The sequence below is a fragment of the Pithys albifrons genome, chromosome 1 (genome assembly GCF_047495875.1).
Source record: "Pithys albifrons albifrons isolate INPA30051 chromosome 1, PitAlb_v1, whole genome shotgun sequence".
NCBI lineage: Eukaryota > Metazoa > Chordata > Aves > Passeriformes > Thamnophilidae > Pithys > Pithys albifrons.
Genome location: NC_092458.1, coordinates 116,496,293 through 116,520,884, shown reverse-complemented (window position 1 = coordinate 116,520,884; position 24,592 = coordinate 116,496,293). Strand labels below are relative to the sequence as shown.

The 24,592-nt window shown below is 48.7% G+C and overlaps 2 protein-coding genes across 3 annotated transcripts in view; one reads left to right on the top strand and one right to left on the bottom strand.

The window, feature by feature from the left end:
• SCAF4 (SR-related CTD associated factor 4) overlaps positions 1 to 19,272 on the top strand; it is a 33,675-nt gene extending 14,403 nt beyond the window's left edge. Inside the window, exons 6-21 of one of the 2 annotated variants that reach the window (XM_071564585.1) lie at positions 2,424 to 2,563; positions 3,087 to 3,263; positions 3,598 to 3,698; positions 4,196 to 4,243; positions 5,320 to 5,428; positions 5,760 to 5,927; positions 6,493 to 6,578; positions 8,188 to 8,378; positions 9,304 to 9,404; positions 10,093 to 10,206; positions 10,886 to 11,042; positions 11,282 to 11,436; positions 12,610 to 12,772; positions 12,899 to 12,979; positions 13,054 to 13,239; positions 17,039 to 19,272. In XM_071564585.1, the coding sequence (XP_071420686.1) occupies positions 2,424 to 2,563; positions 3,087 to 3,263; positions 3,598 to 3,698; positions 4,196 to 4,243; positions 5,320 to 5,428; positions 5,760 to 5,927; positions 6,493 to 6,578; positions 8,188 to 8,378; positions 9,304 to 9,404; positions 10,093 to 10,206; positions 10,886 to 11,042; positions 11,282 to 11,436; positions 12,610 to 12,772; positions 12,899 to 12,979; positions 13,054 to 13,239; positions 17,039 to 17,865 (2,804 nt within the window). In that variant the 3' untranslated portion in view covers positions 17,866 to 19,272. The remainder of the gene's footprint in view (positions 1 to 2,423; positions 2,564 to 3,086; positions 3,264 to 3,597; positions 3,699 to 4,195; positions 4,244 to 5,319; positions 5,429 to 5,759; positions 5,928 to 6,492; positions 6,579 to 8,187; positions 8,379 to 9,303; positions 9,405 to 10,092; positions 10,207 to 10,885; positions 11,043 to 11,281; positions 11,437 to 12,609; positions 12,773 to 12,898; positions 12,980 to 13,053; positions 13,240 to 17,038) is intronic. The other variant, XM_071564592.1, reaches the window with a different exon arrangement.
• Positions 19,273 to 20,017: 745 nt separating this feature from the next.
• SOD1 (superoxide dismutase 1) lies at positions 20,018 to 23,722 on the bottom strand. Its single transcript, XM_071573189.1, has 5 exons — positions 23,601 to 23,722; positions 23,132 to 23,225; positions 22,398 to 22,467; positions 20,802 to 20,916; positions 20,018 to 20,510 (listed from the first exon to the last, which is right to left on the bottom strand). The coding sequence occupies exons 1-5, from the start codon at positions 23,673 to 23,675 to the stop codon at positions 20,400 to 20,402; spliced, it is 465 nt and encodes a 154-aa protein (XP_071429290.1). The 5' UTR covers positions 23,676 to 23,722; the 3' UTR covers positions 20,018 to 20,399.
• Between the last annotated feature and the right edge of the window lie 870 nt (positions 23,723 to 24,592).

Sequence of the window (24,592 nt, the reverse complement as noted above, 5' to 3'; positions counted from 1 at the left end):
GCTGGTGTTCACAGTGGGGTTGGATCAAGGGTTGGACTTGATGATCTCAGAGGTCTTTTCCAACCCAATCCATTCTATGATTCCATGATTCTATGATTCTACACCTTCCACAGTTCCCTCTTTCTCCAGAGGAGCTGTTTTTTGGCTTTGTGTTTCACACTGAGCTCTGGTAACCTCCCTATTCACTGTGCTGGTGTTCCTTGGAGTGGGACTGGGAAAAATGTAATGGAGTGAGGGAGGAGTGGTGACAGCCAGCAGAGCAGTGATGCACAGCTGCACAAGTGAGGTCCTCTCCAAGATCTCTCTGTGTTTAGGGAAGTGTATCCCATGGAATGTTGTATGGATGTGGCAGGAGAGGGAATGCAATGCTGAGTGGTGCCTGTCCAGTCCATTCTGCTGGGGCAGGGCAAGAGCACTGCCTTCCCACCTGTGTCTCCTCACTGGGGCAAACAGGTTGGTTCCATTCCCTTGAGATCCACCAGAGGGGATAATTTGGCCCTGAAATAAATATACTAATGAATAATAATTAATGTATTAATGCATTATGTGAGATAGAATCTGTTTAGCCCATAAAGAGAGAGAGAAATGCAAATTTTCTCCCTTGAGCAAGCAAATATCCTTCTGAATATATACAGGAAATAATTTGGGAGTTACTTTATGCTTAAAAACAACCACATACCTTTTTTCAGTATTTTTGTTGCATTTCACTTCTGGGAAAATATTATTTAACACATTTTTCTGTGCTTGCTGCCTGTCAACACTGGAGTTATTTGAAGTGCAAACAGAGCAATGCCTTTAAAGGAGTTGCTATTGCAAGGCAAACATGTTTGCTTAGTATTTCAAACTAAGTACTTTTATCTATGCAGTTTTTTCAGCTGTCACCCCTTGTGCAGCCTTATTATGTCCAATAAAACAGGTTTTCTAAAGAATGGTTACTTGTTCATGGTGTGTAGGAACTGATGGTATTATTACTAATTTACCTTGTGCTGACAAAATGTTTATTAAAAAAGGCATTGTAGTGTAAAGCAAAGAGAATAGCAGAGCTGCATATGTAGCCAAAGCTATCAGCAGCATGTCTTAAAGTGTGATCTCAGTTTCAGTAAAGCTTCTTGGGAATGGGAGTCTTTTCCTGGAAAAATGAGCAAAGCCATTTTTCTGGTGGGAGGATTTATCCATCAGCTGCACGTGTGGCTTGTGCCTGTGCAAAGGGGGTCATGTGAACACACCTTACCAAAGTAAATGAGCTGCCTGTAAAATAACCTTTAATTATTACCAGAATTCTTAGAAAAAGTTCTGTTCCTGCTAGAAAGTATTAAGAGAAACTCAGTTGCTCTTCAGATGAGCCATGAGGTGGTTGATTTGCAATACTCACCCAAAAGGATGAGCCCAGAACCACCACCTTCAGCACACTGGTGCTCACTGCCTGATGCTGTTTGACTTGGAGCTTTGCTGAACCTGGACACTCATAAACAGCGAGCAGGGCTCAAAAATTCCATGTGGGACCTGCTTCCAGATGGGCCTTTTTCCTTCCATGGTGTGAGCAGTGCCCGGGGCAGATCATGGCACAACAAACAGAATCGATTGGGTTGGAAAAGTTCTCTGAGATCATCAAGTCCAACCCTTGGTCCAACTCCAGTCCCTTTACCAGATCATGGCACTCAGTGCCACGGCCAATCTCAGTTTAAAACCTCCAGGGATGGGGAATCCACCCCCTCTCTGGGCAGCCCATTCCAATGCCTGAGCACTCTCTCTGCAAAGAAGTTTTTTCTGCTCTCCAACTTCAATTTCCCCTGGCAGAGCTTGAGCCCATCGTGCCCCCTTGTCCTATTGCTGAGTGCCTGGGAGAAGAGACCAAGTCCCACCTGGCCAGAACTTCCCTTCAGGGAGTTCCAGACAGTGCTGAGGTCACCTCTGAGCCTCCTCTTCTCCAGGCTAAACACCCCCAGCTCCCTCAGCCTCTCCCCACAGCACTTGTGCTGCAGTCCCTTCTCCAGCCTCGTTGCTCTTCTCAGTTGGGTTGGAAGAGACCTCTGAGATTGTGAAGTTCAACCCTTGATCCAACCCCACTGTGATCACCAGCCCAGGGCACAGAGTGCCCTGGGCTGGTGATCACAGTGGGGTTGGATCAAGACATGTTGGATTCTCTGTCCCTGGAGGTGTTTAAGAGGACACTCAGTGCCACATCCAGTCCCTTCTCCAGCCTCGTTGCTCTTCTCTGGCCCCGCTCCAGCCCCTCAATCTCTTGCCTGAACTGAGGGGCCCAGAACTGAACACGCAGTTGGGATGGGTACATAGGTCCTTCTAGGTTAAACTGGGCACTGTGGGCAGGCAGGTGTTTTGGGGAGGCAGAGTGTGCCCTGTGGGGCAGGAGGTATGTTCTGGGAGTGACACAGTGACACAGCCCTCTGCTCCTGGACCCCCAGGTTCGCCGCCCCCTCCGGCAAAGGTGCCCTCGGAGCCCCCTCCGGTGACGGCGAACTCGGTGCCCTCCGTGCCACAGCTGCCCAGCTCCGATGCCTTTGCAGCTGTAGCTCAGCTGTTCCAGACAACTCAAGGACAACAGGTAACCTGCTCATTGCTCCCCTTCCAACTCCAGCTGTTTTGTGAAATGAGGGTGGGAAATGATGGAATTAATACCCTGGGTTTGAAGCAAAACAAAGAGCCTCCCTAAGGTCTTCAGTGCAGTCAGAGAGTACTTGAATGATCTGTGACCCTCCCATCCAGTAACTGTGGTATTTGGGGAAAATGCAGTTAAACACTCCTAAATAATTAGTTCTGAACTGATGCAGTTACAAAGTTTCCAAGTGGAATATATCCATGAAAATGCGGGTCTTTATTGTGAGATCCTCTAAGCACTTGCAGTGTTGAGGAGCCCTGGCACTGCAGTGTTGGGATCTGCTGGATTTTGGCATTGAAGTGTTTAAAAACTGACTCTTGGTCTTGCTGAGAGTTCTCCATAGTTCAGTCAAATTGTTGCAGTTCATTCCATGCCGTAGTCTGGTTTGATGTAAAATTCATATCCCACAACTCTTTTGATCTTTGTGTTTATATAAGAACAGATTCTTAATATCACCTTGTTTCTATAGCTTCAGCAAATCCTGCAGACGTTCCAGCAGCCCCAGAAGCCCCAGTCACCAGTCATAGACAACACTGTGATGGCTCAGGTTCAAGCGATTACTGCTCAGCTGAAAACCACGACAGCTCAGCCACCAGAGCAGAAAGCTGCTTTCTCAGCACCCGAGCAGAAAACATCCTTTGACAAAGTAAGTCTTGGGTTGTTCTTTGCCTTGAAGCTCTTCAGGACATGGCATGGTACCTCAGTGTCCTCTGTTAGTTCTTAATTTTGGTTCTGCTCTTTCCATTTGGAGGTTTGCTTCCTGTTTTTATGGCCTCTGCATTTTCCGAATCTGAAGGAAACTGGTTTTGGACAGTTTTTATTCTGAATTAGAGCATAGATTTTTATTTTTTCTCAATTCTAACCTTGTTTTGAATTCCAGAGCTGTTAGAAATGTAGAAAGACTGTGATAATAAAGATATTTTGGCTGCCAATTCTGTAAGATACAGAAGAAATAGTTGGCACAATGTGGTATCTTTCAGAAGCTACTGGATCGGTTTGACTATGATGATGAACCAGAAGCAGTGGAAGATTCAAAAAAAGAGGATTCAGCTCCTTCTCCTTCAGTGTCTCAGCCAGCTTTGTAAGTTTTGTGTCATAACAAAAATAAGAAATCTTTGCTTTAAAAAATTTTTAGGTTAGGAAGTGGATTAAAATTCAGAGTTAGTTTAGTACTTAACTGTTACAGCCCAAATTTAAAACATGGTTAACAACTTTTGGTGGGATGTGTTTTGTGTGTCTTTACTTTGGTGATGTGGTTTTGTGTAACATCACTGATTGAGGAGTGTGTTCTGTAGAGAAAAGCTTAGCTTTGATTTCAAGATGAGTTCTCTGTTCTTATTGCACAACTGAGAGTGTCAGGGCATTGTTGGTGATCAGCTGGATTGCTTTGCTGGCTGAGAAAAAGATTCTATTCCAAACACTGTGATAGCTTTAACTGCTACAGAAATGCAAATTGGCTTTACAGCTCTACATTCTCAAACATTGCCCCACCCAAAGGAGCTCAGGCTCCTGTTGCCCCTTTGCTGTGCGTTCTGCTGAAGTCTGAACTGCCATGACCACATCCAGTTTTCTCCACAGGGCCTCTCTCTCATTCAGTGCACAGGCTGGATGGTGCTTAATGCCGGGGTTAGTCCATATTTCTTTTTTCCCTGCTTCAGTCCGTGGCCCCATGTCCTACTTTCTGCAAATGCATCTAAACCCTGCTCTCAAACCCAGAGCCACTAACACTCTCATCAGCTTTCTTACTGTGCCTCTCACCTCCAGCACTTTTATGTTCCATGAGTATTAGTTAATTAAAATGCCTTTTAAAGAAATTGGTGGTATTTTCCGTAGAATACAGGTGAGCTCTGGAGTACAGAGAGATGAGGTAGGTCACGCACAAGCACTGCTTGTGCCTGCCCAGCCAGGGGCTTTGGGGCAGGTTTATGTTCTGTTGGCAGCACTTCAGACCCTCTGTCCTTTGCACTCACAGCTGTGCAGGATGTCCCTGAAGGTGGAATTCCAGCATTCCCAGTCTGGGCACACAAACTCAGTAAAACTCCATGAAAAACTGACCTGTCCAGAATCTCTTGAGAACTGTGTGGCTCTTGTGTCTTCAAATACTGCAAAGCTCCATGGAATTCCTTTATCCTCCTGAAATCTAGTTTCCTGCAGGCAGGTCCTGTACTCTGCACACCCTCCTGAGTTCCCTGAGCACTGTCCATTCTGTGTGTTGGATCAGGGAGGGTTTGGCATCACTGCAATCCTGCTGGGATGCACATCCTGTGCTTCTCTGCCCTGGCTCCTCCCAAACCAAAGGGGTTGTTCACAGCAAAAGTGCAGCCAGTTTATTTTCCTCGAGGAAAAGAGTTGGTGCTTTTGTTCCCAAAAGAGGAACTGGAAAGGAAGGAATTCAACCTCGGGCAGGCAGCATTTCCACAGGCTCAGATCTTTAGGCTGCTCATGCAAGTACAGGGGGCAGAGAGAGGCTCTAACTTTGTGTAGTGTCTCTGTGAATGATAAAGAACTACTCTTAGAGTGGAGAAACCATCAGGAAGTCACTCTTTCTCCTTGTTGTTTTTTTTTGTTGGAAATGGGATCATAGTAAAGGTAATTGTTCTGTCTAAAGTTACAGCAAGACTGTAAATGTGTATAGAAATGTGTAAAACCAAAAAGATCTGTGTACCTACTGGCTTGTCTCACCAAAATGCTCCTGGTTTCAGTGGGTTTCCAGCAGAAGGGATGCAGCAGCCAGTGTTTCCTCAGCTCCCAAACATGGATCCCTTCCAGCAGCGGATGATGGGAATGCAGCAGGATCCAATGCGCCACCAGGTAACTTCAGGTTTTCCCTTCTCCCTCTCCTGTGTTTTCTGTCTTCTGCTGCTTTCTGTGGTGCAGAAATAAGGAAGTGGTTTTCCCATTGTGAAGAGTGAATGTGGCTTAGCCTTCCTTTTTTCAAAGAAACATGTTTTTGTTCTCTGTCCTAGTCATGCTTTGAAGAACAAGACTGTTATTTTCTACTTAAATGCTTGACCTACTTCATCTCTCCCCAGTCTTTTATTGTGACTTTGGAGTAGAGATGCAACATAACTTGAGCAAACTGGGAAAGCCAATCTGATTTCTTTTCCTAGCTTGATTTTTTGTTTGTTTGTTTTCTCCAAAGGTCCCTCTTCCTCCTAATGGGCAAATGCCAGGTTTTGGTCTCCTGCCTACCCCGCAGTTTCCACCCATGGCTCAGCCTGTGATTCCACCAGCAGCACCTGTGCAGCCAACTTTCCAGTCTCCTTTTCCAGTCCAGGCTGAGTCACACATGCAGAAGCCCCATCAGCAGGTGAGCAGCGCTGGCAGTGAACAGACCAACCTAAACACCCGATACGTGTCTTTCTTCAGTGTGTGTGGACTGTTCAGGAGCAGAAATGGCAGCAGGTCCAAGGCCGAGCTGGCTGGGAGGGACACATATCAAGCTGCAAAGCTCCAGGATAAGTGTGGTGAAACCAACTTCCCATTGCCTTAAAGTAGTTCCCTCTGACATCTTGGAGAAGAGTTTTAGTAAACCTCCCTTTGCTGTAATTTTGATGACAGAGCAGGATCCACTGACTGTCTTTAAGGAAAATAATATTGTTCTGTGGGTATGGACTGAAATACAGAAAAAAGATAATTTGCAAATTGAAAATGAGAGTTGTTTAAATTATTTCTATGATGTGTTAAGTACTTGTAATGCTGGACCCTCTCCCTGTCAGTGACCACAGATGTGGGGAAGCTTCTGAGGAGACCACATTACTCTCTAATTTCACACATTTGAATCTTCAGTGTAATTTAGTGCTGTTACATAATTTAGTCTTGGCATAAAATACTTGTGCTGCTCGCCCATAACACCAGTCAACTTCATGTTTTAGGATATGGAAGTGGAGCAGCCACCTGTTCAGGAGGGGAAACGACATGTTTCTGACAGCAGGAAATCAAGATCTAGGTCTGCATCAAGGTAAGTCAGTGAAAGTGCTTCCAGTGCAGGAGTGAGAGCTGCATTAGTGACTCTTTCAGACTGATGAACCCCTGAAAGCCACCTCCCTCTAAGTAAGTTGGGTGTCTGTGCAGTTCTGAACCCTGTCAATACTGAGTGAATTGTAGGGAAGCAGAATGTGATGGTTGCCTTTTGTCTGTGCTCCAAAGCCCCTTTTCATACTCAGACACTTGTGATCAGTGTGCTGGAGGCTCTGCCTGGCACAGGGGGCTGTTACAACCTGGTTAGAAGCTCCAGGCTTGACTGGGTGTTCACTTTCGTTTTAGTTTTCAAGAGATTTCACCCTTGTAAAGCCATTGGTTCCTTGGTACCTTGATTTCACATCTTGAGAAAAAACTACACATTTTTCTCCAAGAGATATCTTTCAATTTGGTGAGAAAAACAGGCATTTTGGCAAAAAGGGTTTTGCAGAAATAACAAACAGCTTCACAAAAGCATCACAACAGATTACCAGGACCAAGCATTGCTACAGATAACTTTTGTTATACCCAGCAAACACAGACTCCATGCAACTTAAATGAGGTACACACAAGTTACAGAGAGTAAGTGTTTGTTACCTACAAGAGGAAGAAAAGGAAAAGGGAAGAGAGATTGAGAAGAAAGAATAAAGAGAGAAAAAGAGAAGAAAAAAATAGAGTTACCAATTAGGTCACATCTGGACAGATTCAGGAGAGCAGGCCAGGGCAAAATGGAGACCTTGCGTGTGCCTCTTTATCTTCCCTGGTGTTTGTGGCCAAATCCCCCAGGCAGGGCCTCTGACCCACTCTGGGTTCCAGGCCACAGTGAGGGGCAGTGCCCTCACTGTCCCTGCCAGCCTGAGCAGGGTCAGAGCTCCAGGAGCTGTGGATGTTCAGTGTGGACAGTGCCCTCACTGTGCTGCCCATCTGACCTGGGTCAGAGCTCCAGGAGCTGTGGATGTTCCAGTGTTGGCAGTGCCCTCACTGTCCCTGCCCATCTGAGCAGGGTCAGAGCTCCAGGAGCTGTGGATGTTCAGTATGGGCAGTGTCCTCACTGTCCCTGCCAGCCTGAGTGGGGTCAGAGCTCCAGGAGCTGTGGATGTTCAGTGTGGGCAGTGCCCTCACTGTGCTGCCCATCTGAGTGGGGTCAGAGCGCCAGGACCTGTTTGTGACTGTCAGCCACTCCAGCGCTTCCCCATGTGGGCTCCAGGGCCTGCCAGGAGGGATATGGTGCCACTCTGTGAGGTTCCACCCATCCTTTCCCCCTCCACCCACACACCCCCAAACCCCACAAGGTGGTTCTGTGCCCATAATCACCAGTCTGGTGTGTCTCACAGGGCCATGAGTCACAGCTCAGCTCACCAAGCAGATCTGGCTCCAGTACCAAAGCACAGCTCTGCCCTTAGTTACGAGTCTTCTCGTTCACCAAGTTCCACGTGATTTCTTTGAGGGTTTTCAAGCTCTTCCAGACTTTGGTTTCAAACTTGAACATGATGTGAAATGCAGTTTCAGTGGCAGAATTCATTGAAATCTCTTTTTTTAGCCATTTTTTTTGTAAAAGGAGTAAGTGCTCCCTGGAGCAGCTGTGACATCCCTGTCTCTGATCCCCTCAGGTCCCCCAAGAGGAGACGCTCCCGGTCCAGCTCCCGGTCCCGGCGCTCCCGCCACCGGCGCTCCCGCTCACGCTCCCGGGACCGGCGCCGGCACTCACCAAAGTCTCGGTCTCAGGAGAGGCGGGAGCGGGAGCGGGAGAGGGAGCGAAGGTCCAAAGGCCTCCCCCAGATCAAGGCAGAAACTGTTAGTGGTAAGTTCAGTCTTTATGGCTGATGTAACTCTGCAAATCCAGGAGTACCGTTGGTATTGTGTGATGTTTCTGAAATTTCTGTGTTCCTTTTCCTTGGGTTTAGTTCTGTTTGTTGTGGTCTCCAAGACTCAGCCCAACAGAATAGGAATAAGCTGCACTGTGACTTATTTTCTGAGCTGTTGTAAAGCTGGTAGGAATTAAATTCACCACACATCTCTGCACTTCCTTTATTCATAGTAGAGAGTTTGGCATTTTTGGAGTGTCTCCAAGTTGGGAATAATTTTGCTGTAAAATGAGAAAAGAAAAAGCTGAAACTGCATGCTTGTATTTTCCTTCCTTGGAGACCAGTAAGGTAAAGGAGATTAAACAAGAAGTTGAGTTAGTTGTAAATTATTACAATTTTTCTAATTATTCAGTGGGGTGTGTGTGTCAGACCTGAAAGGGGGGCTTTGACCTGGAAAACACAGGCTGAGGTTTGAAATAATCTGAAATAATTCTGGCCTTGCCTGTGTTTATAGATCAAATGTAGTAGTTGTCCTCTGAATATTCCTGTGGGAAGTAAAATAAAAACATTCTTATGTAAGAGGCACACAGACTTGAAGAAGTCAAAAGCTGCTGAGTGACAATGGCAGGAGGGTAAGTGGAGGGCAGAGCCCTGGCAGCTGCTCACTGGGAGCTCCCTGGCAGTGATGGAAGTGTCTCTGCCAGCACCTCTTCCACATTGTCACCTGGTGCTGTCACAGCTTTGTATCAGTGGGGAAAACATGGCTGAGTATTGAATGTTACTGTGCTAAACACAGCCAGCGAGATACTTGGAGCTCATTTGCTGGTTTATCACCCTGAATTCAACATGAAGTGAGATGAGTGTGCTGCTTGCTCTGTCCTGCAAGGAGAGCTCTTACAACCTGTGCTAACTCTGTTGTAGTTTGTAGTACCACACTCTGGGTGGGACAGCTGGACAAGAGGACAACTCAGCAGGATGTTGGAAGTCTTTTGGAGGAGTTTGGCCCAATTGAATCAATCAATGTGAGTATCAATGGGACAGTCTGAGATACTTTGGTAGGCTTGGTTGCAAAAAGCCTTTCCAGGCTGCTCTAAGACAGCTTTATTTTTAATACATTGCAAAGAGTTAAGCTCTGATTTCCTATGTGTAGTGGTTTTTAATGTGTAGACTCAATTAATTTGGCTGAGTTGTAGTCAAAGAGCTGCTTAGGTTTCCTACAGTTTTAAAATGCAAATAAAATAGGGAAGATTATCCCATTTTCATACAAATCCTGCTTCCTCTGGAAAATGAGGAAGCAAGGAAGTGGCTGCAGAATTACATCCTGTGCTGCTCAGTTCATTGCTCCATTTTGTTTGAGTACAGAAATGTGGACTTCTTAGCTGGTGTCATTTTACCCATAAACACAGAGAACTATTGTTTTGTTTTGCTGTATTTAAGGATATTTTTGTATATAAATGATAGCTGTTAAAATTTCATTGAGACAAACAAAAAAAAGTGACTTATTTTCTTCCTATTCCCAAATTTTGTAAATGTGGTTTTCCAGAAGATACTGACTTTCTTGGCCTCTTAAATTAACATTCCCTTCCCACACTTCCATAGGCCCTTTGGAACACCCTGTGATGTCCCAGCTTGCTGTAACTGCACACTTGTGTGTTGTTCATTGCTTTGGTATCTGCAAACTCAGGGTTTTTTTCCTTAAATCCCACCCAGATGATCCCACCCAGGGGATGTGCCTACATTGTCATGGTGCACAGACAAGATGCCAACAGAGCCCTCCAGAAACTGAGCCGAGGGAACTTCAAAGTCAACCAGAAATCCATCAAGGTACTGCTTGGAAAATGCCAGGATTTCTAACGCTGCTGTAATGCCTCTCATCCTGTCTCATCTGTGGGAGGCTTTTGGGTGTTTCAGGCTTGCATGTGTTCTGGAGGTGGTATTCTGTAATTCAGGGGAATGGACCACTTTTTGAGAATTATTCTTCCTGGTCTGTAATGGCATTAGTAGAACCTGGATCAGTTTCCTTCAAAGATTGCCAGTAATTGTCTATTTAATCAACAAAAATGGTGTATTTTTAGCCTTTACAGGAGACTGGAACTGTGTTTTCTCTTGGTTGGATATTTGTCTCATAACAGATTCATTACATATGATAATCCTACAAAGAACCCTAATAAATAAGGAAGGATGCATTAATTAGTGAAGTTCTTCCTTCTGTAGAACATCATATTAAAGTCATCCAAAGGGAAATGGAATTAATTTTAGTGGCTGGGGAACAAGCAAAGGAACTGGCTCTATACATTTTTACAAATGGTGAACAAGATTTAAGCCAAGGAATAAAAACTAAACCTGCTTTAAAAAATCCCAGCTAAGTTCAGAGTTTTGTAAGTATTTCAGTTGCTGTCTTTGCTTTTTAGCCCCAAATGGTAATGCTGTTTTTTGAGAAGGAAATATTAGATGCATTAAAACAGAAGTATTTTCCTGACTGCATCTATTTCCCCTCCCCAAGATTGCCTGGGCTCTGAATAAAGGAATAAAGCCAGACTACAAGCAGTATTGGGATGTGGAGTTAGGTGTGACCTACATACCGTGGGACAAAGTCAAACCTGAAGATCTGGAAAGTTTCTGTGAAGGGGGAATGTTGGACAACGAGACTCTTTGTCCAGGTATTGCTGCATGTTCAGTTCTGTGTGGTCACTGAAGCTTTATTTTCAGGATTTGGTCATTCTGTCCATTTTGTAAATTTTTTATTATTATTTTCAGAAGTATGTATGAATGCTTCTTAGCTCTGTGCTTGCTTATTATCTGAGTATTTTCAGTCAGGTCACTTTTGCAGCATCACCAGGCATGTTTCACCTGAATGCTCCCCCTCAGCTGATCCATGTTGGGGTTTTGTTTTGTGCAGAGTGGAAAGGGATCACCAAGAAGTCTGAAAATGAAGTAGCTCAGAACGGAGGCGCAGAAGCTGCACACAACGAACCAGTGTCACCCATACCCAAAGCTTTGCCTGTCCCAATTCCTGTTCCCATGCCTGCACCAATAACAGTACCTCCTCCACAGGTGAGAGCTGCTCCTCATGTCCTCAGGGTAAACAAACAACAATGTTCTTCACACTGAATTATTGCTTAAATTGAGGGAGGAAATGCCACGAGTGTAACTCTGTTCTCTAGTGATTTTGTTTATTTTCCTTAAATCCATGCTGAGAAAGGAAGTGTCAGGAAAGAGCTGCTGCTGCAGGATTCCCATGACTGATTCTCTTCTCACTTCCTGACCTTCCTGTCCCTTGTGCTTTCTCTTCCCTTTCTCTATTCCCATCTCCTCCTGAGTAAACAACTCTCCCTCCAGTGACTTTTTCCCACACTGATCTCAGTTTGCTGCATCCCTACCCAGATTGGGTATTTATGATACTATTCTGACTATAAATTGTGACAGCACAGGGTGAGTGTGCCTGGGCTCATAACCCAGCCCCTGGTGGGGAACCTGGAGTGGGTTCTTTCAGTCCTGAGAATAAAACAGTAGCAGCTTTTTCTTCTTTCCTCTAGAAATAAAAAATGAGTTGTGGTGTGGTAGTTCTGAGATGTTGCTTGTCTTGGAGGTGGTCAGTTGTGGTCACCTGGCACTTTGCTTTATTAAACCCATTTTAGGTGCAGAGTTAAAATTTGATTGAATTTTTTCCTTTTGATTGAATTTTTTCCTTTAGATTCCCACACAATTAATGTAGTTTCTCTAATAAGCTCATAAATATGAGACTAAAACCCAACTTAATTAAAATCAGAGCTAATTTAAATTCAGAGCTTGATACAAACCAGAATTTAAAAAAAGGAAAAAAGTCACTTGAATAGAATGTATAAATTCGGGCAGTGAGAAAGGAACAAGCAAAGGTTTCTTAGTTGCTCTGAAGTCTGTGCATTGCAGTGGACCCTCCTGGGTGGAAATGAATCCCAGCCACTGTGTAAGGGTGTGTGGAGATGAGCTACCAACAGACACTGATAGCCACTGACCACAGAGAAGAACTCTTCTCTAATTACAAATGCAAACAAGATTGGTGTTGATCTTGTAAGTGGTAGGAGCTCCTCGAGTGCTAATTAAGTCTTGTGCAAGTCTCACCTTTCTGCAGAGCAATTTAAGGCTGTTTAAATGTTCTTATGCTGGACAAAGGCAGAGATCCCAGCGGAACAAGGAGTCGCTTGGTCAGTCTCAGGGTGACACATTTCCGCCTTCCTTTTCCCGCAGGTTCCACCCCACCCCTCGGGGCCTCCCGTGGTCGGTGCACTCCAGCCCCCGGCGTTCACAGCACCTTTAGGAATCCCCCCTCCTGGATTTGCCCCCGGGGTGCCGCCCCCGCCGCCGCCTCCGTTTCTACGGCCTGGCTTCAACCCTCTGCATCTCCCCCCAGGTACGTGGGGGTGTCTGTGTCCTGCTGAGCCCTGTTGTGCCTTGCTGAGCCCTGCTGAGCCAGCACAGATCCAGCTGCACGGGGTGTGGGGGCACAAGGGCACTCAGAGCTGCTCTTGCCTTTCAGGCTTCCTCCCTCCGGGGCCGCCGCCACCCATCACCCCCCCAGTGTCGGTGCCGCACACTCCGGCAGTGAACATCCCCAACTGTAAGTGTGAGGGGCAGGGGGGACAGCAGGGATTGCTCCTGGTGGTGCCTCACGTGCCCATGCTTTGTTCTCAGCTACAGCACCTGGTGGGAGTGAGGATGCTGCAAAGGAATCGTCTGTAGGAAACCCCATCCCGGTGGTTGCTGGAGGCAGAGGGAACGCTGAGACTAGCGATAGTTCCAAACTCTACGGGACTGTTCCACCTCCTGTAGCACCTGCCAATGTTCCTGCTCCCGTCACCCAGACTGTCCCACTCCTTGGTAAGTTCACTCTTTTGGGTAAGTGCTGCAGTTCATTTTTCCCTGGATTTGAAATACCATTTTCATTTTGCGATTGACTGACGGTCCAGGGGAAAGGGAGTCAGAAAAAAATTCTTCACAGAGAGTGCTCAGGCATTGGAATGGGCTGCCCAGAGAGGGGGTGGATTCCCCATCCTTGGAGGTTTTTCAACTGAGCTTGGCCGTGGCACTGAGTGCCATGATCTGGTAAAGGGACTGGAGTTGGCCCAAGGGTTGGACTTGATGATCTCGGAGGTCTTTTCCAACCCAATCCGTTCTGTGATTCTGTGAAGCACATTTTTCCCAATTTGTTGAAATTTCTGCCCCTCTGTTGGCTTTGAAAACACTTTTAGAGTCTTGGTTTTGCACAGAAGGAGCAGTAAATATTTATTATTGAAGATCTGTTTCCTGAAGAAACAAAGCTGTAACATTTACATTACAAATTCAAATAACAAGTACAAGTTTATACAGTACAGAGAATTAACTTAAAATAAAGTGACATAAAACCCAGGTTTTATACTCAGCTAATTATATGCATTAAATTATTAACTATTATTATTAACTATTTTTAATATTTTTTTCAATCTATGAGGATATGACACATACTTTTCCTGTGTGGAATAAATTCTTTTAATAAAACAAACTCAGAAGCTTTTATTTCAGCCCTGCAGTATTACAGGTTTTGAAACCTTTGTAGGAATATACTATTTAAAAATTGCCCAGTGGTATTTTGACTAGAAAACCAAGCCCATGTGAATATGTTGCACAAATTGTTTTTGCCAGTATGATAAAAACCTGGTCAGATTTTGAAAGGAGCATGAACTGTTTAATAGTACAGAGCTCTACTAAATGTCTTGTTTTAGGGGGACCTTTGATGGGCCAGTGTCAAGAATTGACTCAAGAGACTTGTTCCTGTGTATTTCAGTGAGATGGTTGCATTTTTGGGATTTCAGACCTCTGGATGAGAGCCCATCAAATGAATGTAAAAGCTGGTTTTGTGTTACTTGGTTTCTGCCCTGAACTTTACAGTGGGCACTGAAAAAACCTAAAGATGTGTCACCCTGAGATCTCACTGCTCCACGGGATGTGAGGGCTAAATTTTCCATCCATGACCAGTGATTTAGGGATCCTTCCTGCTGAAAACTGGAAATAAAACCGTTTCAAAAGCCAATTTTCAAAAAGCAAAGAGCTGCTTCTCTGAAAATCACTGTGCTGCTTTTAAAACTCCAGCAAGGCAGGCATGCAAACCCAGCAGCTGATTGATTATTGTTTTAGAGGATCTTGGGCAATTGGCAAACAGAGAAAAGCTTAAAGAATTCCGTGGTGACATGATGGAGTCGGAATTTTACAGTGATGGGGAATATCAGACTGTGCATTTCAGAAATTCACACCTTCATGGTGAGTCACACTTTTGGTAATGGCAGCACAGGACTGCCAGAATTCTGGAGTTTGATGGGGCTGTGTCTTGTGCAGCATAACCTGAGCTTCCCGTTCCAAGCCTGTGGAACGTATGAAGCTCCTCTGCCCTTTGCTGTATTGCTGCACATGTAACAAAGGTTTTACAAAGTGGAGATTGAAGTAAATTAGACGCCTTCATCAGCTCCTTGCACAGCCCCTGCTGTTTCTTCTTACAAATCCAAGGAAGCTGAATTTGGAAAATCTGCAAGTTGAGAACTTGCCTTTGTTTTTATTAACTTGTTCACTGAGTAGCTGAGGCAGGTAAAGTTGTCCATGGGATCAGAGCAACTTCTCTCGACGTTCAGGCTCAGGTTTCCTGAGCTCACAGAGCAGTCCTGGAGTGCTGGCTGAGATCTGTGTGTTTGCTTAAGCAATAGCATTGGATGTTGGTGGGTGTCTTATTTCAAGAAGTTATTTATAATCAAAGGGTTACATAAAACTCTCCACCCTGATGTCCCAGAGTTGTGGGGACTGTTCGCAGTCTGATACAAGACGCAAGAAAAACAGAAGAAACATAATATTTTATGTGATTAAAGATAAAAGATTAATATCAGTTGTCTTGGCTTTTTCAAACCAGTAGGTAAGGTGGCACAAATTAAACTCTCCTGTAGTGCTGCCTCCAGCCCTGGAGTCCAACATCAGAAGGACGTGGAGCTGCTGGAGCGATAACTGCAATAATGTGTGTTTCATCAGGATCAGGGAATCTGAATGTGCCAAACTCAGCAGCTGCAGTTTATTAAAACATTTACTCAGCCCTAAGAACACACTGTCCAATCCAAAAGGATTTAAAAGGTGCTGCTTTCTGCAACAGGCACCTGTAAAAGGAGCCTGAATACCTGCTCTCTTACCCAAATTCCTACCAGGATAATTACATGCAATCAAAGTTTAGTTATCCTGGAGTTCCCATTGAACTTGGCATTCATTTCCTCATAGTGTAAACTCAGTTACAGAGTCTTTGCTCCCTTGCTGGTTTGTTCTGAAGTGGTTTTTGTAATGTGTATTAAATCATAAACCATTCTCTGAGCCCCTCAGTGTGACTGCTACAAAACATTGGGATTTATGGCAGGTTATTTCAGCTGTGACTGTGCAGCCACCCTCCTGTTTGGGATGGGTTTGCCCAACACAGTCCTGCCTCCTCCTGAGCAAACAGGGCAAGGTCTGAGGGCCTGTAACTGGACAGCACCAGTGCCAGTTACAGGTAAAGTGAGTTGTGAAACCAAAGTGTGGTTTTACACATCAAATACACCACAGAAGAGCAGGTGTAAGGGGGGGAGTGAGGGTTCTGTCTGCAGTGTGAGGAGCTGGGTGTGACATGGTCAGTAAATCACCTCAAGGTTTCTCTCAGAGCTCAAGGACTTCTTAGCCAGATTGAGAAACTACCTCAACGTCCTGTACTGCCTTTCTCTACATGAGACAGCAAAGGGCTGTAAATCTTCCCAGACCTGCCATGTGCATCCGTGTCATCAATTTTCCTGAGCATTTTCAGTGAGGGTGTGTTTCTGGACAGCTCTGGAAGTGTTTAATTGGTGTCTGATTGGTGAGCAGAGTGAGGAGACTCTGGTACTGCCTGTACATTTGCTTTAACCTCGACATTGAAGGGGGCTGATACTTAAAGAGTGTTCAAAGGGAAAGAGAAGGAGTTCCAGGTACCTTTATGCTGCTTCAGTGCTGCAGTTTGTGTAGAAATAAAGTGGAGAAATTAAATTACTTGTACTTAACTAAATGTGAAACCTTTCTCTGCTGAGCACAGGAGCAGGAAGGTGTTCCTGGTTCAGGCTGAAGGAGTCTGGTGCCCATGGGGTGTAAAGCCTCAGCTGGAGCTCAGAATTCCTCCCTCCTCCATTCTGGCTCCTTGTGTTGGTGTCAGGGAGCTTTGGGCTGAGCTTCCTCCAAGAGCTTGCTTGCAGAAGGAACTTTCTTCTGCATATGAAAAGCATACTAAAAAACAAAAGGGTCCAGGAATTGAAAGTGAAAATAGCTGGTGTTGGATAAGTGCTGTAAAGGATGAGATAATGTATTATTTAAAAAAGAAGCCAGAAATGACCTGTTGCATTTCCTTTTAGTTTATATGGCAAGGGTTTGTTATACCAGGAAGGGGTTTGGGTGAGGAGGAGCAGGGACCTGCACAGGTGCAAAGGAAGCCTTTGGAATCAGGGATGAGTTCCTGCCCTTGCGCCAGCGAGCTGTGTTTGCTCCTGGGCAGCGCATGGAGCAGCACAGGAAGCTCCGCTCCAAATTCCGTGCTCTTTTCCCGGGTTTGGAGCCATAGGAATGTCTCGTGTCGTTGCTGGCAGGCTCTGACTGTCCGTGTGTGTCGTTGCAGGCACCCAGGCCGTGGCCCCGCCGCCGCCCGCGCCCGTGGTCGGGCTTCAGACTCCATCCACCGGGCTGCTGGGCGCCCGGCCCGGGCTGATCCCGCTGCAGCGCCCGCCGGGAATGCCGCCACCGCCGCTGCCGCGCTTCCCCATGATGCCCCCGCGACACATGCCCCCGCACATGATGCACAGGGGGCCCCCTCCGGGCCCGGGGGGCTTCGGGATGCCCCCGCCCCACGGCATGAAAACGCCCTTTCCCCCGCCGGGGCACTTCGTGCGGCCCGGGGGCGGGCCGGGCAGCGGCGGCCCCGAGGAGAGCAGGGACGGCCGGCAGTTCAGGAACGACAGGCAGACGTTCACGCCCAACAGAGACCAGGAGAGGTTCGGAAGGAGATCCTTCGGGAACCGGGCGGACAACGAGCGTGAGCGCTACGGGAGCCGCGGGGACGACCGGGAGCACGAGCGTCGCGACCGGCGCGACTGGGGCCGGCGCAGCCCTGATCGCGACAGGCACAGGGACTCGGAGGACAGGAACAGGCGCTCCAGCGGCCACCGAGACAGGGAAAGGGATTCCAGAGACCGCGAGTCGCGCAGAGACAAGGAGGAAAGCCGCGGCAAGGAAAAGGCGGAGGTGACAGACAGGGCGGAAGGCGACAAAAACCACGAGCCCCACGGCGGCGGCAAAGCGGCCGAGGCAGACATTGTTTCAGAACTCGCTGCGGGAGAGTCTGAACCTGCGGGTGCGAAACCTGCGGAAGAGTCGGCTCCCGAGGCTACCTCATCCCTGGAGCAGGAGGACAAGGACACGGGCTCCGTGGCGGAGGCTCCCCGCTGAGACTGGGCTGTGTCGGAGTGTCGAGCTTTAGTTGTACAGTGCTGTAAATCCGCTGCCGCCCCCAGCCCCGCCCAGCGCAGGGGCCCTGTAAGCAATTTGATTGCTTCCCTCCTATTTAAAATAGCCACAGCATAACATAAAAATTACTGAAGAGATGATTAAAATATTACCCATTTTTGCTGTAACTTTTTTAAAGTTTTGACTTTAAAAAGTTTACGAATCAGAAGTAGAAGTGCTTTCTATTTTTTTTTTAATTTAAGAAAAAGGTAACGGTGAAAGCTCCTCAAAACGATAGGGATGTGTTTTTAATAAACTCTATTTTCGTAACAAACTTTTAACGTGTGCTATTCTTCCTACGCTGCACTGAAGTGGAAAAAGGAGTGTTCAACAGCCTAAAGTTGGAACTGTTAATGCTGTACTGGAGTCTAAATTAGACTGGTTTGGTTCTGTTTGTTAAAGGAAATCCACCTGTTTGTGTAGCGATTCACAGAAGCGAATTTTTATTTGTAACAGTCCTCTGGAGTTTTAGATTGCTGCATTTTAATGAGATACTTGACCACCCTGGGTAAAAGTTAGTTTTAAAATGTTAATTGCAGAGTTAACTGTTTAGTGTTTGCAATGCAATCCATTCTTTGCTTTATTTTTTTTTTGCTCCCCCTCGGTTGCTTCTGTGGTTCCTGTTGCCCTTAATTTGCCTTTTTTTAAGAAGTGACACCTTCAGGCATGTCTGCTCTGCTGTTACAAAGTGTGTGCTGGGCTGGACAGAGCCCTTTCTGCAGCTTTTCTATCTGTCAGCCAATGCTGCTGTTGGAAAGTGAGACCTCAGAGGCACCAAAACCTGCTGTAAATTTCCAGCCTGGTTCCTGAAGTGGAGCTGGGATGAGGATTCTGCCACTTCCTCTGGGATTGGGGCTGCTCCGGTGGGAATGCCGGCCCCTCCGCACCCTGCCAGAGGTAGGTTGTGTGCCCCTGGGCTGGGGGACAGAGGGCAGCTCCTGGTGTTCCCGGGCTTTCCGACACCTTCTCTCCAAAACACTTCTGTGGTTTTGTCAGATTGGATGAGGGCAGGTTCGGTTTCCCAGTGGCTGATCCTTCAGGCATGGACAGTTTGAGAAGTCCTGCCCTCCAGAAGCACCACGGGAAACGTGTATGAATCCTGTGCATATTAATTGTTTTGGGTTTTTTTCTCCTTGCTATAGGTGTGTTCTACCTTTAAAGTTGGGGTTTTCCCCAAGGAAAGGGCAGCTGCTTCCTTAGTCCATTTTCTGAGCAGCCCCATGGCAGAGGGAATTGTCTCTGGGGGAGGGAGGGATGGAAGAGCCAAGTGTGGAGCTCTGGGTGGGGGAGAGGACATCTATTTTTATGTTCTTGCAATAGCAGAATAAAGAGAGAAAGAACCTGTTTACATATTGCAGTGAACTCACCTTCCATGTGTTACAACTCGTGTCCTCCCTGGTTGTTTCCTGAGGGGCCTGTGGGACTTTCCCATGTCCAGAGAACACCAGACACTGAGGTCTGAGCCTCAGCTGTGAGGCGGGAGGGCTTGTCTCACTTCATTAGAGAGCTGGAGAGAGAGGCTGCTCTGTTCACCCACGTCCCACCTCACCTTCTCTCCCTTTCCCTCAGTAGGGATGTGAAAGCAGAGCCTAGGAAAACTGCGGAGCAATTCCTTACTGCCTTCTGCAGCAGTGCCTGTGGAATAACCTCACAGTGACCCTCGGGAAGAGGCACAGGCAGGTGAAGACTCACACAATTGTCTGGCACCAGCAGGGAATGTAAGTTTGAAGTACTTTTACAGTATTCCTGCTCTACTACCAAGTTCCCTTTGTAACATTCCTCAGTGGAATGGGGGTTTATGTAGAACTGCAACCTGCTACTTCCATCAGTACTCTTATGTACAAGATAAAGGAACAGTGGTACAAGTCCTCATTAAAATAATTGATTTCTCTATTAAGAGAGACTCTGAAATCTTGTTTCAGAGGGACACACAAGAACACGATGGAAGCTGGCACAGTGGTTCCTCCTGGGATACTTGCCTGGAAGCAACTTGCTGGATGCAAGTTAACCACTCACCTGCTGGAGCCCAGGCCCCCTTTTCCCAGAGGTGCAGGTTTGGGAATGTTCCCAGTTTACAGACAGCCAGACCCAGGTGTATCTGCCCAGAACATTTATTACACAGGTTTGAGATGTACAAATGCACCTTCACCAGGAGGAAGCCCTGACACGCCCAGGTCTGCTGCTCTTTGCCAGAGCATGTAGGGCTCATCCAGGGTCTGGGATGTGAGCACTGCTCCCCTCTTCCCTGGCACACAGCAGGGATGGCAGGGAATGCTGGCAGCAGGTGGGTGAGCATTGACCACAGAGCCGTTCCGTGAGGGACACTTTAATTGCCATGTACATCATACAAAACTCGGTCAGTCTCCAGCGGTTTAAGCGCTGCTTGGGATGCAGAGGAGCAGGAGATTAGTGACAGATCTTGGGCTTGCAGGAGGAAGGGCAGGAACAGCAATGGAACAGCAGTGCAGAGGCCACACTTAGCTCTTGGCAATGCCAATCACTCCACAGGCTAAACGGGGTCCTGCGTTTCCAGTTAACTTGCTCTCATTGTCTCCCCCTCTGCCCAGGTCATCCCGTTTCTCATGGACCTAAAAGGGAAGGGAACAGACCTTAACTTGTGTTATTGCAGATCGAATCCCCACATTCCACTGCTCCCAGCACAGCACCAGCTGCCAGCAGCGTGTTACACCACAGACCGATTGCACAATGTCAGACTCATATCCATGCTAGAAACTCCTTCCAGAGTCCTCAGGTGCCCTTTTCCACACTTTCCCATGACAGCATTAGTGCCAGGCTCCAGTTCCCTCCACAGCTGGAATGTCACTGATGTAAGGAGAGCCCTCTGTGCCTGTCCAGCCCCACCAGGGCCCCGCACTCACCACCATGGTGCGGCCAATGATGCAGTGTGGGCCGCTGAGGGAAATGACGGAATCCTGGATGTCCACCTCGGCCACTCCTCCCTTGGCAGTCACATTGCCCAGGTCTCCCACGTGCCTGCACAAAACACACAGACTCGAGAAACTGGACTGAAAGCTCTTCCAAGGCAAGGCTAGGAGTTTGTGCTGTTCCTACACTCAGGTAACTCCCCCATCCCATCTCCAAGGGCACGCAGGTCCAGAATCCCTCCATGACAACAGCATCTCCCTCTGCCCAAAGGCTCTCAGATTCCATGGAATAACCCTGCCTGCACAGACCAGGTCTGGTGGAACACTGCCACTGTTCCCAAGAGCTCCTAATGCCCAGCACAGATCAGCTATTCCACAGGCTTCGGGTTTAAACAGGATTAGGAAGAGCAGTTTGTCAGGGGACAGTCAAAGGGGATGCAGGAGCTGCTCAGTTCCATCCAGTAGCAGGGATGATTATTCCAGTTTGGCATTGCCCCATCACTTGGCATCCTGCTCTCCCACACAGCTTTTATCAGAGCTACATCTCCGCCAGGGCTTCCTAGAGAACTGTGCCTCCAGCAGGGGAGTTTTCATGGAACTCCTGGACATTCCATGGTGTTGTGTCCTGCACACCTCCCCCAAAAAAAACATTCACTCAAAATACTGCTGATCATGCTCTGCCAGACTCCATCCAGACTCAGAACCTGGAATACCAACATTCCTAAAACTCTCCATGCTTCTCAGCCAGCCAAGTGTTGAGCACCAGCGTCTTACACAGCACAGACTCCACATTTTTAACCGAGTCCTATAAAATCAGGTCAAGGGCAGCTTTCCCTTTAGGAATTTGCTTGATTCAAGGTTCTGGGAGGCTTCAGTCCAGTTGTTCCAGCTGCACACTGATAAGTTCTTGCACCCCTTAAGGGATTCTGCCGCCCACAGCTGCCCAAGCAGGCAGGACACAGCAGGATTTGCCAAAACCCAGCCTGCAAAAGCCACCAGGTGCTTGCAATCCCGACCTTTGGCCCCGAGCAGTGGCTGGCAGGGCCCTCACACACCATTTCATGCTGTGTCATGCAGGGGCTGGCCCACAGCCAGCTCCCAGCTCCGCCTGCCCAGCGCTGATCCATCGCTCAGGTAGGACTGATCAGCCACACAGGGAGCACTCAGGGGCACAGATGGGAGCATTCCAAGGCTGATCACAGTGCCACGCTGGTTCTAATGCTATCCCAGACCCTCCCTGGGCAAGGCCAGGCTGCTCCCAGCTCCTCCACTGCCCTGAAGCAGCTCCTGTGCTGCCCCAGACCCAACCAGCAGTCCCTCAGGTGGGCTCCCAAAGGGAACTGGACTGTGAGAACTCCTCCCAAAAAAAGAACAAGGTCTCCCACTGAAGCACAGAGATAACCAGCATGAGCATAGGCCCTCCCTGTCCCCTCCTCCCAAGCTGTGACAAAAGCAGTGACACGTCCCCAAAATGATATTTTACACCATGCTCTCAGAGCCAAAGTGTCCAACAACCTGCTGAGCAGTCCCCACAGCCCCAGTGACGTGCCCTGAGAAATCCTGGGTGTCGTGGGCTGTCCCTGCACTCACCTCTCGGCGTCGCTGGGGGCTCCGTGCTGTTTGCGCTCCGGGTTGAAGTGAGGGCCGGCACTGGTGCAGCCTGGAACACAGCACAGCATCCATCAGAGAGGGCAGCATTCCCTGCGGGAGCCAGGCTAACCCTGCCTGTCCCTGGGACACAGCACAGCATCCATCAGAGAGAGCAGCATTCCCTGCTAGAGCCAGGCTAACCCTGCCTGTCCCTGGTACACAACACAGTATCCATCAGGGCAGCATTCCCTGCTGGAGCCAGGCTAACCCTGCCTGTCCCTGGGACACAGCACAGCATCCATGAGAGAGAGAGCAGCATTCCCTGCTGGAGCCAGGCTAACCCTACCGCTCCCAGGACACAGCAGAGGATCCATCAGGGCAGCATTCCCTGCGGGAGCCAGGCTGAACCTGCCTCCCAGGCATCCACAAGAACCAGCTGCTCTTCTGCTGCGTGTCCCGCTAAGCCTCGCGGTGTGAATCACCCGCTGCAGGCTGACAGTCCAATTAAGTGCAGTCACTCATTCCAGAGCGCTCTGGGCTCAGCTGGAAACTTTGTTTCCAAACAGAGTATCCAACCATGCAGGGGAGTGCTTAGTGAGTCTCACGTTGACCACCAGCCTCGACATGTCCAGGGCATTACACGTGGAGCGATTCCCCGGGGAATGGCCCGCATTCCTCAGCCCCACTTTGCCGCAGCACTCCGGGCAGGGCTGAGCACCCTCATCCCCCCTTACCATTCGTGTTGTCCCCGAACTCGTGCACGTGGAACCCGTGCTCCCCATCGGCCAGCCCGCTGATGCTCCCCGTGACTTTCACCGGTCCATCCCCCTGGAAAGGAAAGGATTTATTATCAGCACACGGACTTTGGCATTACGCGGCTCTGGGTCAAACCAAGGTGACAGAAAGCACTGGAGGCTCCGCCACAAGCCCCGGGCGGCCTGACACACAGTATTTGAATCTATTTATCCACCTCTCACGCGATCTTCCCGTTGTTTATCACCAGAATGCCTGTTATCTGACCATGCCTTCCAGAACCATCCCGCACTTCCCCGGGTAACGCCGCAGCCGCTCCCCGCCTCCTTCGGCCACCAGAAGTGTCGGCGCAGCCCCGGAGGGCCGCGGCCATTCCCGGGGAGGCAGAGGGGCCGCGGGGAGCGGCTCAGCAGCCCCGCGGGGAGGCTCGGCCCCGGTGCGGGCGCTCACCTGCTGCTCGAAGTGAATGACGCCCTGCACGGGCCCGTCCCCGCGCATCACGCACACGGCCCGCACCGCCGCCATCTTGCTTTGCTTTGGTCCGTCCCAACCCGACCCCGCCCGCAGCGCCCGCGGACTGCGGGCACACCCCTCCCCGCGCACCGCTTATATACGCCGGGCCGGCGCTGGGTGGCCAATCGCGCTGCGTGCCGCGCGCCGCCCGGCCAATCGCGGCGGGGCAACGGGAGGGAGCGCGCGGCGGCGGCGGCGCGCGCGCGCGGGGGCTGAGGTGGCGCCCTCGTGTGGCGAAAGGGGGAAGGTGCATGAGAAGATCGGGACAAGGTTCGGGTTCGGGACCGGGATCGGGACCGGGATTGGGATCCCTCGCTGCCTCCCCGGCCCGAGCGGGAACGGACACTGCGCTCTCGTCCCAAAGTGGGAGGCGGGTGAGAAGCTGCCTCTGAGCAGCTCCGTGTTCCTGAGCTGCCCTGCCCTGCCCAAGGGAAGCTCTGAGCTCACATCAGCACAGAAAGGTTAGGGAGGATGGGGGGGTTTAGGTAATTGTGGAATGGTTTGGGTTGGAAGGACCTTAAAGCTCATCCAGTGCCACCCCTGCCATGGGCAGGGACACCTCCTACTATCCCAGGTTGCTCCAACCTGACCTTGGACACTCCCAGGGATGGGGCAGCCACAGCTTCTCTGCCCAACCTGTGCCAGGGCCTGCCCACCTTCCCAGCCAGGAATTCCTTCCCAGTGTCCCACCCAACCCTGCTCTCTGTCAGTTTGAAGACATTCCCTGTGTCCTGGCATTCCAGGCCCTTTTAAACAGTCTCCATCTTTCCTGTAGCTCCTTCAGGCACTGGAAAGCGACAGTGAGGTCACCCCAAAGCCTTCTCTTTTTTCCACAGTGAACATTCCCAATTCTCTCAGCCTTTGTTCCCAGCATTGCTGCTCCATCCTCTGCCCATCCTGGTGCCTCCTCTGGCCTCTCCAGCAGTTCC